Source organism: Sparus aurata, chromosome 5 (assembly GCF_900880675.1).
Source record: "Sparus aurata chromosome 5, fSpaAur1.1, whole genome shotgun sequence".
In the NCBI taxonomy this organism is placed as follows: domain Eukaryota; kingdom Metazoa; phylum Chordata; class Actinopteri; order Spariformes; family Sparidae; genus Sparus; species Sparus aurata.
Genome location: NC_044191.1, coordinates 10,851,651 through 10,867,768, shown reverse-complemented (window position 1 = coordinate 10,867,768; position 16,118 = coordinate 10,851,651). Strand labels below are relative to the sequence as shown.

The 16,118-nt window shown below is 41.8% G+C and overlaps 1 protein-coding gene across 2 annotated transcripts in view; it reads right to left on the bottom strand.

Moving 5' to 3' along the window:
• cemip2 (cell migration inducing hyaluronidase 2) overlaps positions 1-15,999 on the bottom strand; it is a 28,215-nt gene extending 12,216 nt beyond the window's left edge. Inside the window, exons 1-10 of one of the 2 annotated variants that reach the window (XM_030417900.1) lie at positions 15,766-15,999; positions 11,743-12,091; positions 11,471-11,611; positions 10,796-11,363; positions 7,248-7,417; positions 6,293-6,484; positions 4,288-4,457; positions 2,512-2,724; positions 1,391-1,596; positions 132-201 (exon numbers count right to left, since the gene is read on the bottom strand). In XM_030417900.1, the coding sequence (XP_030273760.1) occupies positions 132-201; positions 1,391-1,596; positions 2,512-2,724; positions 4,288-4,457; positions 6,293-6,484; positions 7,248-7,417; positions 10,796-11,363; positions 11,471-11,611; positions 11,743-12,073 (2,061 nt within the window). In that variant the 5' untranslated portion in view covers positions 12,074-12,091; positions 15,766-15,999. Of the gene's footprint in view, positions 1-131; positions 202-1,390; positions 1,597-2,511; positions 2,725-4,287; positions 4,458-6,292; positions 6,485-7,247; positions 7,418-10,795; positions 11,364-11,470; positions 11,612-11,742; positions 12,092-14,866; positions 14,933-15,765 lie in introns of those variants that run through there. The other variant, XM_030417901.1, reaches the window with a different exon arrangement.
• Positions 16,000-16,118: the final 119 nt, after the last annotated feature.

The following is a 16,118-nucleotide window of genomic DNA, read 5'->3' as shown; positions in this document are numbered from 1 at the left end:
AACACTAAAGCTTCATGCAAGAAACTATATTGTTCATATATCAAGGGGCTCTTGTTGGTCATTCATTTTTATTAATCATCTGTAAAATGTTATTTTGAAGCTGTTTTCTTATGTAAATCTGATGTTATTACCTGAGAACCAGCAGCTGCGTTGCTGATGAGATTATTATTGGGGTTGGCGATCCAGAATGTTGAAACGGCCCTGGAAAGAGACGTACCGCAAAAACACAGACATACATGAACAAAAGATTATTAAAAAAAACAGGACATTGGCAGAACAGAGACTCTGACTTATTAGCAGAAGACAGAGATCAAAGAATCCTGTGATCTCTCAAAATTCCTTCAAATAATCTGTGTCTCCAACATAAACCCTGGACAGGGTAAACTCTGCCAACACACACACACACACACACGAAAACTCCTGGAAACAGGCCTCGCTGCTTCTCAAAGAGGGGATTTTCTTGTTCTTGCTTCGACATAAAAACATCCCGTGGAGAGTGGAGGTTGTTATTGCATGGATAAAACCATCCTGCCAATATCTCTTGTACACACTCTTACTAACTACAGTTTCTCTTTCCAATGGACATGGACCTTCTGTCTCCTCTCAGGGTATCTATGTACTATCTCACCAGGTTTCCTGACACTGACATTCCTTAAAGACTTCACTGTCAGTGGTGGAGATTTACAAGCAATACATATAATTTGTGTTGATTTGGCCTTACAACTAAGTGTCAAATACAGTGTCTACTATATTTCCCTCCCTAAATATCAAGTTACTTTAGAGTCATGATGTTGGCTTAATCACAGCGCTCAGGGCTTGGCAAGTGCCTTTGCAGTGTTCCTACCATTATCCGTCATTACAATTAATCTCAGTTTTATGCTTAACAAGACCCAAGGTTCTCTGATTGCAGCTGTTGTTAGTGGATGGATTAGGCATTGTATATTAGTAAGATACAGCCTCTGTCCCTTCAAAGCTATAAATGAAATCAGACCTGTCCACAATGTTGGTTGAGAAAGTCAGCACCACCTGTATCATGACGACCAAAGGATAACTCTGACAAAGACCAAAACTACACTTCAAAAGTGTAATGTGTTGATACTAATGAAATAATTATTTTGAGCCTACTTACAGAGCACTCATGGATCTACTGTGGAAGTCAAAAACTTTCAAGGCAACTAAATTTAATCTAAATGTGTGTGACCAGTAAATAATTGATCTGACTGCAGGTTCATAAACTAAGAAATACAGTCATAAAGTCCTTATCTTACAGTGGTTGTTAAGCAATGCGCTGTAAGTATTCATAGACCTGCTCTTCATGATGGTGCAGAAACCTAACCCTAACCCTGACCTATAACCCGAGACACATCAAGTTGTTATTCTAATCTCTTACTTGCACTCTGTGCTGGGTGAGGGAGTATAGCCTTTGTAGACTTTGTCCTTTATGCTGATGCAGACCGTCTCATTGCGGTCCGTTGGCAGCAGAGTCCCAGGTCGAGTTAGCAGACCGAGGTTGTGGTAGAAAGTGTTACGCTGCTCGATCCCATCCTCAAGGAAGAAACAGTGACCCAGGGTGTCATAGCCTAGAGTGTGTTTCACCTGGGTCACAAAAAGAAGACCACAGGATATTAAAGAAACATTTTCAAAATAGTTTTCAGAGCTCAACATGGGAGAAAATAAATACAGTATTATATTCTTTCTGGCAGCCTTTCCTTTCCAAGAAAGATGTGGTTTACACCTAATGGAAATATGCAGAAAATCCTGGTAAACAAGTGGGCTAAGACAACATTTTTCAGTCCATCTTGGAATCATCAACAACCCACAGGAAAATACAGTTCATTCCAACTGCTCAGTGTCTGCCACCTTAAGTACTTTAAATTCCTTGAAAAAATTTTTTTTATTAAAGCCATATAGGGGATGATGGCATCGAGGGAGCTGCTGAAGATATTCACATTATCACTGTGTCAAAAGGGAAACAGGAAAAAACAGCAGTCAAACAATGTCATCCAAAACAGTTTAAATTCCATTTCCTCTGTGGAAAATGGACAAATGGCCTCAAGGACAATAGGTAACCCATCACTCTTTGACGTCAACAGGGAACAAAAACACATGCATACAAAGGCAATATAATTGTGCGGTTAACAGAAATACCTGTGTGAACATGTAATTTCAATTATTCATTTACATAACTCCAAGGTAAGGCACTAATTAATTATGTACAAATTATTGTACTTCTTCACAAAGAGACTTCTAGAGAGACAGATTATTTCATATTGGAGAAAGATGTGGGACAGGATGGCTTGAAGAGAGAGATTAATGAAAAAAAGGAGAGGGCATGGAGAAAACCAGCCATTACAGTGATCCAGCGATGGGAGCAGCAATTGACGAGTATTCAAGGCTAACATGACATGTTACATATTAGTAAGAGCTCTCTCACACATCTTCCAAAAATCCAGATGGTTTCATGTGTCTACTGTTCCTTATAGAATTACTCAACACAAACACTTTACTAACCAGCAGACCGTTGGTGGCGTGGATGGTGAGGCAGCGGGAGAAGGAGTGGTGTATGGAGAGCCCGTCCACGTAGGTGGGCTCCCTGTAGCCTCCTCTCTGGTCAACATCTCCGCACATGTGGAAATGGAGTGGGTAGCGGCTTTTCTCGCCCTGCTGTCCCATGTTCTTCAGCTCCACGTGGGAAAGATGCACTGATGAAAAGTTACCAAAGATCTGCCAGTGTAAAAGAGGGAGAGAACCAGGAAAGCCACAAAAGAGAGGGTGATTTTAAAATCAAGCAAGAACAATGAGCTATTCTACACCGCTAAAGTTAAACACACTGGCCTTGTGGAGGGTAACACAAGGATCATATTATGCCAAAAAAGTAGGCTAACCGTCTACCCACTCTGATCCAATTAAAGGTTTAGGTCTACAGTATGATTTTCTGTTTGTCTATGATCCCACTGGGAAGTGAACTATAGCTCTGTGTTGGCATCATGCTCCAGTGAGTCAAACTGCACCAAAACCACTGATGTTCCTCTCAATGAATAACAAATGCAAGTTAAAGAAACACAACATTTTTTAAAAATTAAATATACTTGGAAATGCACACGTGCAAAACACATATGGACTGTGGAGCAAGTACAGTGAAACATGTACGTCAACAAAAAGCACAAATATGCTGTATAATGCTCACTAGGAGGTCTTTTTGTGGGTATGGCATAATCCAAAAAATCTGGTTCCTGTTAAGGAGGTATTGGCCAATACTTCCAGCTAACTGTAACTCACCCACACACACGTGCATGCACATGCGCGTGCACACACACACGCACATTTCAATAACAGCAAACATTGTTTCTGCAGTATACGTCTCAATACATACATATATGCTGTTTATATAGTAAATCAATGCAAAGAATAACAACACATAAATGAGTTCTTGCATTTATACTAACAGACTCTTGCAATATACCAACTGCAAATGTATTATCTATGTTCATATGGGAGTAGCATGAAAAATGGATTGAGAAAACATGTGGTGAAGAGTCCTGTGAGGGTAATGGCTCTGCTGCAGAGGGTTTCTAGCTTGGGGTGTGGAAAGATCAATCACTTTAGAGAATGTTTGTGTAAGATGCATGAATGAGTTTTTGTTGGCGAAAGCTTACATTGTAAACAAAAAAAGAAGATAGAGAACAGTAAAGAAAAGAAAAAAAGAAAAGAAAAGAAAAGAAAAGAAAAGAAAAGAAAAGAAAAGAAAAGAAAAAAAGATGGCAAGTGTTTATTTTGTTAAGCATGATGGGGGTCGGTTACATCAAGCCTACGGAATGCTACTGTGTGTTTGCCACCAAAGTGAATGAAATCATTCGTACAGTTAACTCTTCGCCTATATAGAGACAAATGTATGTCAAGGAGGATTTGATGAGCCATTGCTGTGTTTGACCCTAATCTGTTTTATGTTTTCAATGTATATTTAGATTTAAAAACTGCATATTTCAAGATGAGGAACTGTCAGCCTTCAAAGCATAAACTTGACATGTAAAGGCAAAGAGGAGAAAATTAAGGGGAGAGGTACAATAGTGGCAACAAACTGGGAACATGAATAACCTCTCTCATTTAGGACAGTATATAAATATAGAAAGTATGGAGGCTTCCGCTCTGCAGTATGGACACTGCAGACACGGTGACCCATAATGAGAATGTAAAATCATGCTGAAACCTGTAGACATGAACATCAGCAAATCCAGACATAACAGTTTAAACAAGGTCCTGTGCTATTAAATCACACGTAAGTCACACCTTGACATGGCCTCCGTAGGTGTCGTGGTTGTAGAACTGGCATGCGTTGTTTCCATAGCACGAGTTTTCCATTTCTCCGTAAATGAGAATGTTTCTGGAGAGCAGAGCCACTTCAGCACGCATGTCTACTCCATCTACGATCTCTCCGAAATGGTTATACTGAGGCTTCCCTGGTAGAAAAAGAAAGGTAGATTCTTTTTAATATGCTACAACAAGTTAAAAACTTGACAAAAGGTGCTAGCAAATGCTTTGTATGATTACAAACTTCAGTCCCTGCATGTCTAAATAAATCAGAAAAGTAAATGGACACTGGAGGAAATCAAATTTTACTGAATAACATACTTTAATTTGCAATCAAATTCTTGCAAATCCATTCACTTGTGGTACAAGTCATACTGAGACTCAAACCTTTTCACAAAAACACCAGCTTAAGACAACATGTTGAGACAAACAGATAGTGGCACTTAACTAAACATAGGTATTTTATTTTTGTAAATGGCACGCTTCCAACTGTCAACCACAGCAAGCACAGCGAGCAGCACACACTCAAACATAAACAACTGCTACCCACACCCCAAGAACCGACCAACTGAAATTATAAAAAACGTAAAAGCAAAAGAAATCAGATTCACATAAAACACAAAATAATCTGCTCTTCGACGATGCGGAAAGTACCCTTGCCCTAAGGGTGAAGCTGTCATTGATAATGCAAAGCAGAACTCCAGCTGCTCAGCCCTTCCTCAAGGCAGCAAACACAAAACTAGGCACACACACACACTAGTACACCCTTCTCTACAGGAAGGGAGTTGGCGTTTGTTGACAAGAGAGGAATGAGATCAGGAAACATGTCTGATAGAAAGATGGACAAAAAGTTACAGATTGTTGGAGAGCAACAAAATGGAGTACATGAATCAGAGACAAACATGTCTAAAAACATGCAATCACTGTTGTTATGGTAAAACTTCACTATCAAAACACAAGGTCAAAAATAATCGTCCTAACATAGTTGATGATGTCTTTTTAGCCTCCACCAATAATCGTACTTAATTTCAACAGCTGAACAGGAAATTAGATCTCTCTGGACCTCAGGATGAGAAGCATTACATCTACTGATCACGTTTATTGACTCGATCAATTTCTTCTGCTGCTTGCACGACTCCAGCTGCATTTACATGGAGCTTTACATTCAGATTATAGTGGGTTTAAAAGCCCAAACAGAATAAAAATACTTCAGTCCCAACCAAACAGTTGCAGAGGATTAGTTCCATTTAAAAGATGATTATTTTTAAACCTGATTTTCTTCCGGCTGTGTTCTTGCTGCACATGTCAACTGTGTTAAATGCATTGTGATGTACATTTCCACTTATCAAAGATGGTGTCCTCTAAGGGGTCTACTGTGCAAAGTTTGGTTTTAATACAAACTTCATCCTTATCCATCTTTGGGACAGGGAGATGATCAAACACGTGCCAAAACAGATTTAAAAAAAGGGAGGCATATGTATGATGTAATATTTCTTTTGAGCACTTCACACAGCTGTTCCAATTACATATCGCTGTTGCATGAAAAACTCAGACCCTATTAATCCTATCCCATGTAAACAGTTGACCTGAAATCTTCAATCACAACAATTTCAATCTGAATTAAGGAATATTGTGTAAGTAAACATAGCTACTGGTCCTGAATCTCACCATAAGATTTCTAATATATAAATATGTCTGTCCTGAAGTGCCTATATCTCTTTCTTCCTTTTTCTTTCTGTAGTTAAACACATTTTACAGGAAGTGCATAGCTCAAAGTGGAACCTGCAGTACAAGCCCTGAGTCAGACTACAAGTCACACACTTACAAAAGGAGTTGTCCCTAGAAGACAAACACCACACAGACAAAGCTTGTTTTAGTTTGCAGCCAGGGCAACCAAACCTATTCTCTCAACGTGCGCGCACACACACGCACACACACACAGACACACACACACACAGACACACACACACACGCACACTCTCACCTTGTATCTTGACCTGCCTGCTGGTGCAGTGAGGGCAGGGCAACAAGGTGAACTCTTCAGCCTGGTGCATGGAGTAGTCTGTGCTAGCAACAACAATTTTATCCCCGGGTCGCCAGGTCTGCTGCACTTCATCCTGCAGATTCAGCACCACCTGGTCCACAGCATCCACCTGGAAGCCTGAGATTGGGAAACCTGCAGGAGGACATATCACTTAATTAAAAATAAACATGAGGCCCAAGCAATAAAAGAGACAGAGTACAATTCTGATTCTGAGATAACCATCAGCTTTGATGCTAAATTAGATTTTTTGGTAATAATAGATCTAACAAAGCTGTAGCTTTCCTAAAAGCTAAACAACCATGGAGAGAATTTGAGGCAAAGACTCTGAATTCTGAATTAATGCTTGTGTACAACTGTTATAACTACTGATCATTTGTGGGCAATATCAACTAAAATATGAATGTACAGATAGATAACTCAGAGAAACTCTACAATCTATGATCAACAGTAAAAATGTGTCACTGTCAAAATGGATTTAAAAGGTGTGGGCATGTACAGACGCAATACATATAGACATTGAGTGCCTCACCCACATCGACCTTCAGACCCTGTATTTGTCATAATGACATGGCCACAAATACTCTGTCACCCACCCAGTCACAGGAATGTCTTTTATAATCAGATGATTGATCTGTAAAGCAGTTGGTGGTGGTAAACCTCATTCCTTACCCTGTCACCTTACTTCAAATCCAAACAAGAGAAACCTGTCAATTTCACCTGAACAGCTTCCATGATAAAGCAGATTGTTTTGAAAAACTACAGATGAATAGCATCAAACAGGTAGCCTATGAATGCCAAATCAGTGTGAATGTTTTACACAGCATCCCAACTTTTTTGGAATTGTTATTTCGTTAAGCTGCTTCTGATAGCGATTCCATCATAAGCCGTTTCTCACCATTCTTCCACTCGCTGTAGGCGGTGACCGAGAAGCCCACTCCGTCCACAGTGGTGAAGTTCCGTCTTGCCAGAGCCCTCCCTCCTGTGTCATGGTTTTCATGTTCCCTTACGTCCTCTGAGCATGATGCGTTTCCACCGCCTACCACCGAGACCAAAGCCCAAGCCTGTCTGGAGAGACAGAAAGGAGTCTTTTTTAGAGATCAGAGTATATAGAAGTTCTGATTAGTAGTTTTCCATAGACTGTGTTTGAATGATGAAGATGACCTTTTTATTACGTCCATTGTTACGTCTTTTACCTGGCTCACATTTGCGTGTGACATACCTGCACACAAATAACAGTGTTTTGATCCTGTACTGGCTGGTAAGTATGACATATTCAATCATTTTCTGTAATTTCATGTCAAATGCTATTAATGAGAATATTACTTTTACCAAACATGACCTACTTCCTGTAAGAGATGACCCTAACCACCAAGTTAAGCCACTGAAAGGTAATGGCAGGAGCTGCAGGTAAGACCAGAATTCCAAGTTGGTGATTTTCAGTGAAAATGTCAACAGCAACATCAGAATCGGGTTTACGTAATATCTTACAACAACAGTGACTCAGATAAAGGGAGCGAGCTGATGTCGGGATCGGGATCAAGAATCAATCCCTTTCACAAACCTCTTCCACTAAGGCTATAGATACTACAGATCATAATAGAAAGACACTAAAAGGAGTCACTAGTGTAATGCCCTGAAGGCAGAGCAAATGCCTTGGATGAGCCTGAGGCAGGATATGAGGTGAGAGAAGAACAAGTGACTGAATGTCAGTGTCTGGCTGAATATCATATAATATTAAGTCCACATGACGAGTATGAAATTGAAGAAAGGGTATCAAAGAGGTCAACAGATTATTAAAATGAGGACAGAGGATTTCAGGAAGGGTGTTCACATGGCTCGGAGGAATAATGGGTGTACCTGCTACATCCAAAGTTCCATTCAAATCCAACTTTTGACTTTTGCTCCAAGTTCTGCCTTTGCCTAATGTCAAGGAAATCATTCTTAAATGAGATTACAATGATAAAATAAGGAGAGGCTGAGCAGAGGAACTTGAGGGTGTGGATGGCGAGGGACTGGGCGTTTTAAGGGCGCATGACCTACAGTAAAACAAGACAATATAATGGACTTGTAGCCTTGCTTGATTTCTACGTCATACCATAAGCTTATAAAGAATGACTTTTTTGTTGTCCAGAATTAGCTGAAACGAGTCCAAACATGCTTAAATCCTTTCTGCTATTCATGGAAATAATATGGAAAGGCCATTGTATCAAACTGAGGCATGACCTTAAACACAACCTGACTTTGACCTTCTTGAACCACTTAACTATTCATAAGCCTATTTTTAAACCTATGGAATCCTATCTGGCAGTTGTACATTCTCAAAGAGGAGGGTTATCCATATCTTTTCCACTGAGGCACTGCTTGGCCTGTTCCACACACAGTAAACAATCACTTTCACACTTGCCTCTCCAGCTCAGTTTCACTCACTGCACAACAAACTAGCAGCAAAATGCTTTATCAACTCCTCAGAGGAATTAAATGTCATTAAATGAACAACAAACAATTAAAAATGCTAATGTTTACATACAAACTCTCACTGAATATTAGCAGTAGTTTATGATGCTATCGACTTGAAAATGCCTCTGTGTTAATATCTGTGTCCGTTTATAATTGCTCCCACAGGCATAATAACAACCTAAACACGTCTTCCTGTAGATGAAAGAGCTTGTGTGCCATGTCACCGTGCGCCCCACATACAGAGTTCATCTGGGGATCCACTTTGTACTGTCACTACAGCTACAGCGTGATGCTTTATGTGTTTTTTTTCCCCGCTTGCCAGCTTTCTATCCTGAGGCTGCTTATATGCTATGTGAGTGTGCACTTCATAAAACAAACAGAGTTGAGACAATACGAGAGAGGGGTTGTTTCACTGTTTCCTTTCGCCACATCCTTGATTTGATGTTCATCCGTATTTTAACGACCTCATTGTTTGACCGGAGGCAGCGAATGTGTGGAGGCCAGAGGTGAATTCACTAGAGACCGGTATGGACGTGTGCTTACGTGTGATGAGAGCCAAAGATTAAAGAACGAGGGGTCATCAGGAACGAGGCAGGAGCCAATGTGTTAATGCATCTGTGCCAGGGAGGATAGGTTGACGTCACTGAGATCAATCTACAGGCATTTTTGGTGGTACTTGGGGAAAGAGGTCCATGCCCTCAGGCACACAGGTGTGTAGAGTGCTACAGCACGGATGCAAAAAAACCAAAGCTATAGCTACAAAGCCAGTTATAATCCCTGCTGTTTCTTGCAACATGTCATTGCACTTCATAAACTGATACTTCATCATTACTCAATCCTTTAGGTCACATGCCTTTACCACCCAACTCTTCCAGCCTCAAATCACTCAGCCAAACAAAGTGTGACATTAATGAGACATTAAACTGCATGCTCTCTCATAAACGTGTACCATGTGTTTCCTCCTGCCACAAGCAAATCCACAGAAAGCTGAGATAAAAATCCGCACACCAATAAAAGGTGAAAGCAGAAGAGAGTGCACACCGTTGACTTGCTCTAACACACACACACACACACCTCTGAACATATGCAGGGGTCTGTTGTCTGAACCATTTAAATCTCTGTGCTGTGGTTTAAAGGGAGGTTGTTTGAAAACTCTGTGCTGCCTTGGCACCCACCCGCAGAGGCGAAATGTGACACTGGAGAATCTGGCGTAGCACTTGGCTTTTTAGCCAACCAAGGACCAAACTAGGCCGAGCCACAAATAACTGAGGGTGAAATGCTGTACTTTCCATTGAAAGAAACATGTGTGTGCATACATACGTTTGACTGACCGTAACAGAGAAAAAAAACCCAATTCCTTCACTTAATGAGCTTAAAGAAATCATTAGTCCACGTGGTAAGGATTAAATTCAAACTTCCAGTATGGACATAAAATCTCCTGAACTGACACATTTTGCACAAATCCTGGAAACTCTCTGACCGTAACCCCATTATCCAGTACCTGCTTCCTTTCCTGGCAGAGCACGATACAGCGGAAACACAGGGCCAACAGGAAAAGGAATCCAAGGAAACATCCCAAATAAATAGAAAGACACGTGGAAGAGGACACCTTTCAGGGAGGGTGGACGTGGAACAGAACAATGGTATTGTCAGTCCATGTATTGAGGCTTCAAAGGTGAGGGGTCCTACTTTAATGGTCAGACAAAAACACAGCAACCTTCTTTATCAGTCCCGGGAGACCAAGAATCAACAAAAAACTCCTGAAACTTGCACAGACAACACACCATGGAGAACCAATACAAACTCTCCAAGAGCTGGCACATTCTGCAACCCAGCTGAGACAGAAACGCACTCACGCATATTTTCATTCAGTTAAACAGACACACTCACCAGGGCAACATTAAGAAACAATCCAAGTGTATTACCATTTGAGTTAAAAAAACAAATAATTAACAAGTCTTATATTCATAAATTGGCCCCATTTACCTGTATTTGAGATCATTGACAAAGCTGCTGCCAAGCCTCTCTTCCAAGGCCTTCTTAGTTTCTTCCAGAAGACTTTTGACAGCCGAGTCTCCGATAGCAAGTGTGACAATGCGACCCTCTGGCAGAGACCGCAGCAACTGCGTTAGCCGGCGACTGTCATTTCGGGAGTCATGTGTGTCATAGCGTTCAGAAAACAGCACAGCAGCTGTGTCCTGGTCCACCACGCGCAAGTTGATGCCTCGGCTGAAGTTCCGTTGGAAGGCATAACCCCCAGTGACTAGACCGGAGGCTGGGACACTTCGGGTCAGCAGAGACCAGGAAATTCTCTCAGTACCATGTAGCTCCAGAGTCCCACCGCCCATGACGCCTATGAACTTGCGACCCAGGCCGGGCACTTCAGTGACTGCCTTGTCATCAGAGCGGCCCACAAGGGCGATGGTGGCACGTGAACGGTAGCGACATTTAGGTGCACCTATGTGAAGGGCTCCACCGTCTTCTATAAGGATGTGACGTGTTCTCAAGGTTATGTTTTTGGAGCCGTCCGCATTGTCTGCAAAAACCACCCGACCTGTAAAAAGGCAAAGACAAAAAAAGAGTGCGCTAATCATATTCAATATCCATCAACGGTACAACCCAAAATGCTGCTCAACAAATCATGCACCTTGATGTGCTTACCTCCTGACTGGATGGTTAGAGAATGGAAGGTAGCAGAGGCATCCAATCGAAACAAATGCCCACTCCTTACAAAAACAGCCTTCTCTGGTTGGTGGCCTGGGTTCCAGCTACTGAGGGACGGGTTGTGGTCCGGACAATTTTCTGCCAACATGACGAGCCAGTAACAAATCAGTAAACCTCATACTTCTCATTAGACAGGGATATCTGGAATATACACAGATTGTATAAAAGCCAGAAACAGACATGCAGCAAGTTGAGAAGCCAATACTGACCGTCTAACACATCTCCACTTGTGAGACTAAGGATGAGGATGAGGGTGAGGAAGAAAGCCCCCATCGACACTCCAAAACAGATAAATGTGTTCTTTCTTTGCTGGAGGCTCTGAGCGCGCTCCCTACGCTGGTTCTCCTCTGACAAGTTGAAAGTGGCTCGCCGCTCTGGCGGGGGGCCATGAGGTTTTATCGGTGGTGGCGGCGGGGCTTTGGCAGGTGGCGGTGAACGCACTGGTGCCACCCGTCCGGGGACATAACCCGGAGACCTCTGGTGGTTGGGGTTGGGCGGAGCAAAGACCGGGAAGCGGCTGGGGCCATCACTCGTAGGCATGGTATACGCGTCTGCTACCTGAGAGGAGAAGGAATAAATGAGAAGGATGTGATGATTATTTGAGATAGATTAACTTCCCTGCTGTCTTTCACAACTAACAATTATTTCAGTAATTGGTTTATCTGCCAATTAGTTTAGGCTATCAAATGTGGAAAAAATGCTCATTATAATTTCTTGAAAGCTCAAACAGCCATCTCTAATTGCTTCTATTTTCGAACCAACAATCCAAATCCAAAACATGCTGAATTTTTTTTATCAAGAAAGAACGTGGAACAAGTTTAAGAAAATGACTGAAACAACTCATCAGTTATCAAAGTAGCTGGCAATTATTAGTTATAATCAACTAATCATTGCAGCTCTATTAAATAAGTAAAAGACGTGTTAAGGGATGAGACAAAAACAAGTGACTAAGAGGTCAGGCAGAAAAGGTCACGAAGGAGGAAGAAGGCACTAAAAGAGCACATAAAATGAGAGTTAAAGCAGTAGGTGGTGAAGGATGAAAAAGGGCTGATTCTTGGGAAATGGGTAATAACCCTGAGCGCATCCCACTCCAGGATCTCCAGTAAAGAGCCTGGATGTCTGCCTTGAAAGGACCAATAATCCATAATTCAAAAACAGTCAGCTTATCCCCTGGCTAGTTTGGCTCAGACAGAGGGACATTGGCTGCTCTTGTCCACACTAACGAAGGAGGTCGTGAATAATGGGTCGCAACATTCCTGAGACTATGTTAACACAGCCAAAACAGATGGCACCAATTACAGTAGGGAAGCAGAAGAGTGCTTCAGCTTGAGTCTGTGCACACTTTATTTCAGACAAATGGAGAAAGTAGCACAAAGTGAACTGGGGCCATGGACACACACACACAAACACACACTGAAAGGTCATATGGACGCACACCTGCACACACAAACACACAGGGGTAAAGGAAATGACACTGCAGAAAAAAGGCTCCAATGGCACTTTTCTTTGACACAAACACTCTGTACTACAGTAATAACATCACAGCTTGCTACTATAGGTCTTCACAAACAGAACATCACCAAGTTCAAGCTTCCACACATCTAATTATGGCCGCATGACTTGATGAACGACTCAGTCTTTTTAAAGAGGTAGTTTAAAGTGGAAAACTGCAACAACTGTCCAAGAAAGGCTTGTTTAAACCAAAGGCACACTCAAGTAGTGACTTTCAGTCTTTAAATCAGCTGAGTGTGTATCTGCACTTACACACACGCATACACATACACACACACACACAAATATGTGAGCACAGACATCGTCCTTGCATGTTCATTACATTTTCTTGTCACTGCACATACGATATCTTATCTCATCAACATACGTACGTGACCTCTACCATTTTTGCCGCCCTCCATATTATCTGTTGCAAATTTGTTTACAAAAAATTCTTACTGCTATTTTAGCAAAGATGATGCCAGAATAACAAGTGGTGTTTGCCTCCCATGTTAAAACTTTGACACAGCACCTGTATTTGCCCCCCCATTTTATTTATTGTTTTGGCAGTGTGATTTTTAAGATATTATTTGTGTTAGAATATTTTAAGCTTTTTTCAAAAAATTCAAGTGTCTGATGCTGTTTTTAAGAAAAAGTGAATTCCTCCTCGAAAAGGTTAACTACTCGCATTACAATGCTAATATATTACAGCATCAGTGGCATTAAATGGTCATGATATTGGAGTGCATCCAATACTGGATTTTTTGGGGTTTTGCCTACATCGATATTAGGAAGTACAAAAATTCCATTATCGGAACAGAATTCAGAAAGTAAAAAAAATACTGTAAATCGAATGCTGCAATTTCTGTTTAAATGTCTATTTTATTTTTTGAAAAGGCTGTCAGTCTGCTGAGGAGCGCTGGGATGAAGCGTTTGTGCAGTGAAACAAACAAAAGCTGGACATGAAATTTGATTGACATTAGAATATAATTTGAATATTAAAAATAATAAGGAATGAAATTCGGAATTGGATCTTAGAGCAAGATTGATCGAATACATATATCTGCAGATGTTCATACTATATATTTGGTTATCAAACATTAGTGGCAAAGATATGTAAAGGGAACAGAAGTTTTCACAGTGAATGTACTGATATGAAACATCCCAAGCATCATCAGCACATTACGGACATAATACATGCAGATACCAATATATCTGTAACAGGCCATATTGGCAAAACAGTACATTGGTTGCGATCTACTTAATTTGACAATTAGTCCATTTATTACAAGTGATTGATATCATCGTACATCATTATCGTGACAGGCCTACACAGACACCCGTACCAACCCACAGACACACAACCGAACATTGTCTCGCCAAGCCAATTAGTCATCATTTTAGCCCAGAGCACAACTAACCTCTTCAACTCATACACAAAGCAATGTACGATCAAAGGACTGCTCAACAAGGGCTCAGTCACTAATGTAAGCGAGACCCAAGTGCAGCTGTTTCACCCACTCCATCCTGAATGATCCCGGTACAGTGTCTCTGAACCCGTCTTCAGAAGACTTTAACTGATTATCCTCCTTCTGAATCAAAAGGCATGTGGACTACACCGTTTTGGATCTTCATACTCTCACGGTCTGTGCCCTGCATTAGAGGGACTCAGCAGGAGCCCTGTGATGGGGATGATCCCCCAGGCATCGGTCTTTATAACCCTATCTCAGCCAGGCGATGTTTTTATTCACATTCCTCACCATAAAAGGGCCAAGCTGCTGGCGCTCCCCTGCCACTAACTAACTGACCTGTCAGAGCATAAAGAGTTGCCGACTTACTCACCTCGGGGCTGTTCAACTTCTGGAAAACACACTCATCACAAGGCTGCACTGCTCCTAATGGACCTCATGCATTTCCTAATAACCTCATCCCCTCCCTCTCCCTCTCTCTCTCTCTCTCTCTCTCTCTCTCACACACACACACACACATTTTCCTGATTTCAGAGCTACTGAATATCAAACAGATGTGGGTGGGAAACACTGGAGTCAACGCGGGACAGACCATCAGACATACCTCAGCTGTATAATCATCTTTCAGTTTGGAATTCCACAGTGGCAGTGTAACAAACAGTAAGCCACGTGTTGACTGTATCAAGTCCAAACTATAAGCAGAAACAGAGCTGTCACTGCTGGACCAGCACACTTACAGTAAGTCTGGCGAGAAGGCTGCATCAGGTTGAGTGCTATTCGAGGATAAATGGGAGGATTTCATTCAGCAATTTACCAAGATTTATGGGCTTGTTTTGGCCACAGTGACCCTGAAAACCATAAAGAAACATAACCTATAACGTTAGTTAACCACATTTTCAAAGGGGTACTGGGTAGTTTAGAACCGACATATCACCACAGAAGAAGAGCCTGGAGGGAAGACATATGTCATACATTACACATGATGATCAGTTAGTCACATTAAATCAGATTTTAGTTTAGGTAACAGAGGCTTTTCATTCACTTTGACAGTTAAAGGTACGGGATGGGACACGTAGCAACACAACTTTTTACGCGCTAGCTTGGACACAGAAACTGTCACTATGACTAGCTTGTTAGCTAACCCTCCTGAGAAGTCTCTTCACAAGGAAAAACAACAGCTGTAACTGAAGTGTTACCCGTGAATGCCCTATCACCCCCAGAGGTTGGCACACAGACACAATGTAAGTGGTCGGACGGACGGTGAGCTCGTACCGTTGGTGAGACTGTCCTGCTCCTCGTCCATTCGCTCTCTGCCGAGCCTTTTAACACGCTGACCCGGTGCCGGCGAGACCAATGAATAACTTCTCACCCTCCTCGCAAGTTTGCTTTTCCGTGTCCCTCTTTAAATACTTTTTCTTCACATGGTGTTTTTTTTTCCTGCTGGTGGGCTGTCGTCCGTCCGACCGTCCGTCGCTCTGCCCCCCGTCCCACCGAGAAGAAACCAGGCGCGGCTTGGAAGAGAGGAAGTGGCGATGCATTCAATGCCCAACGGATACCGTCGGAAAAATGAGAGACATTTCTGTTCAGAATTTATTAGAAGGAAAACATGGCAAACAATCTTTTTT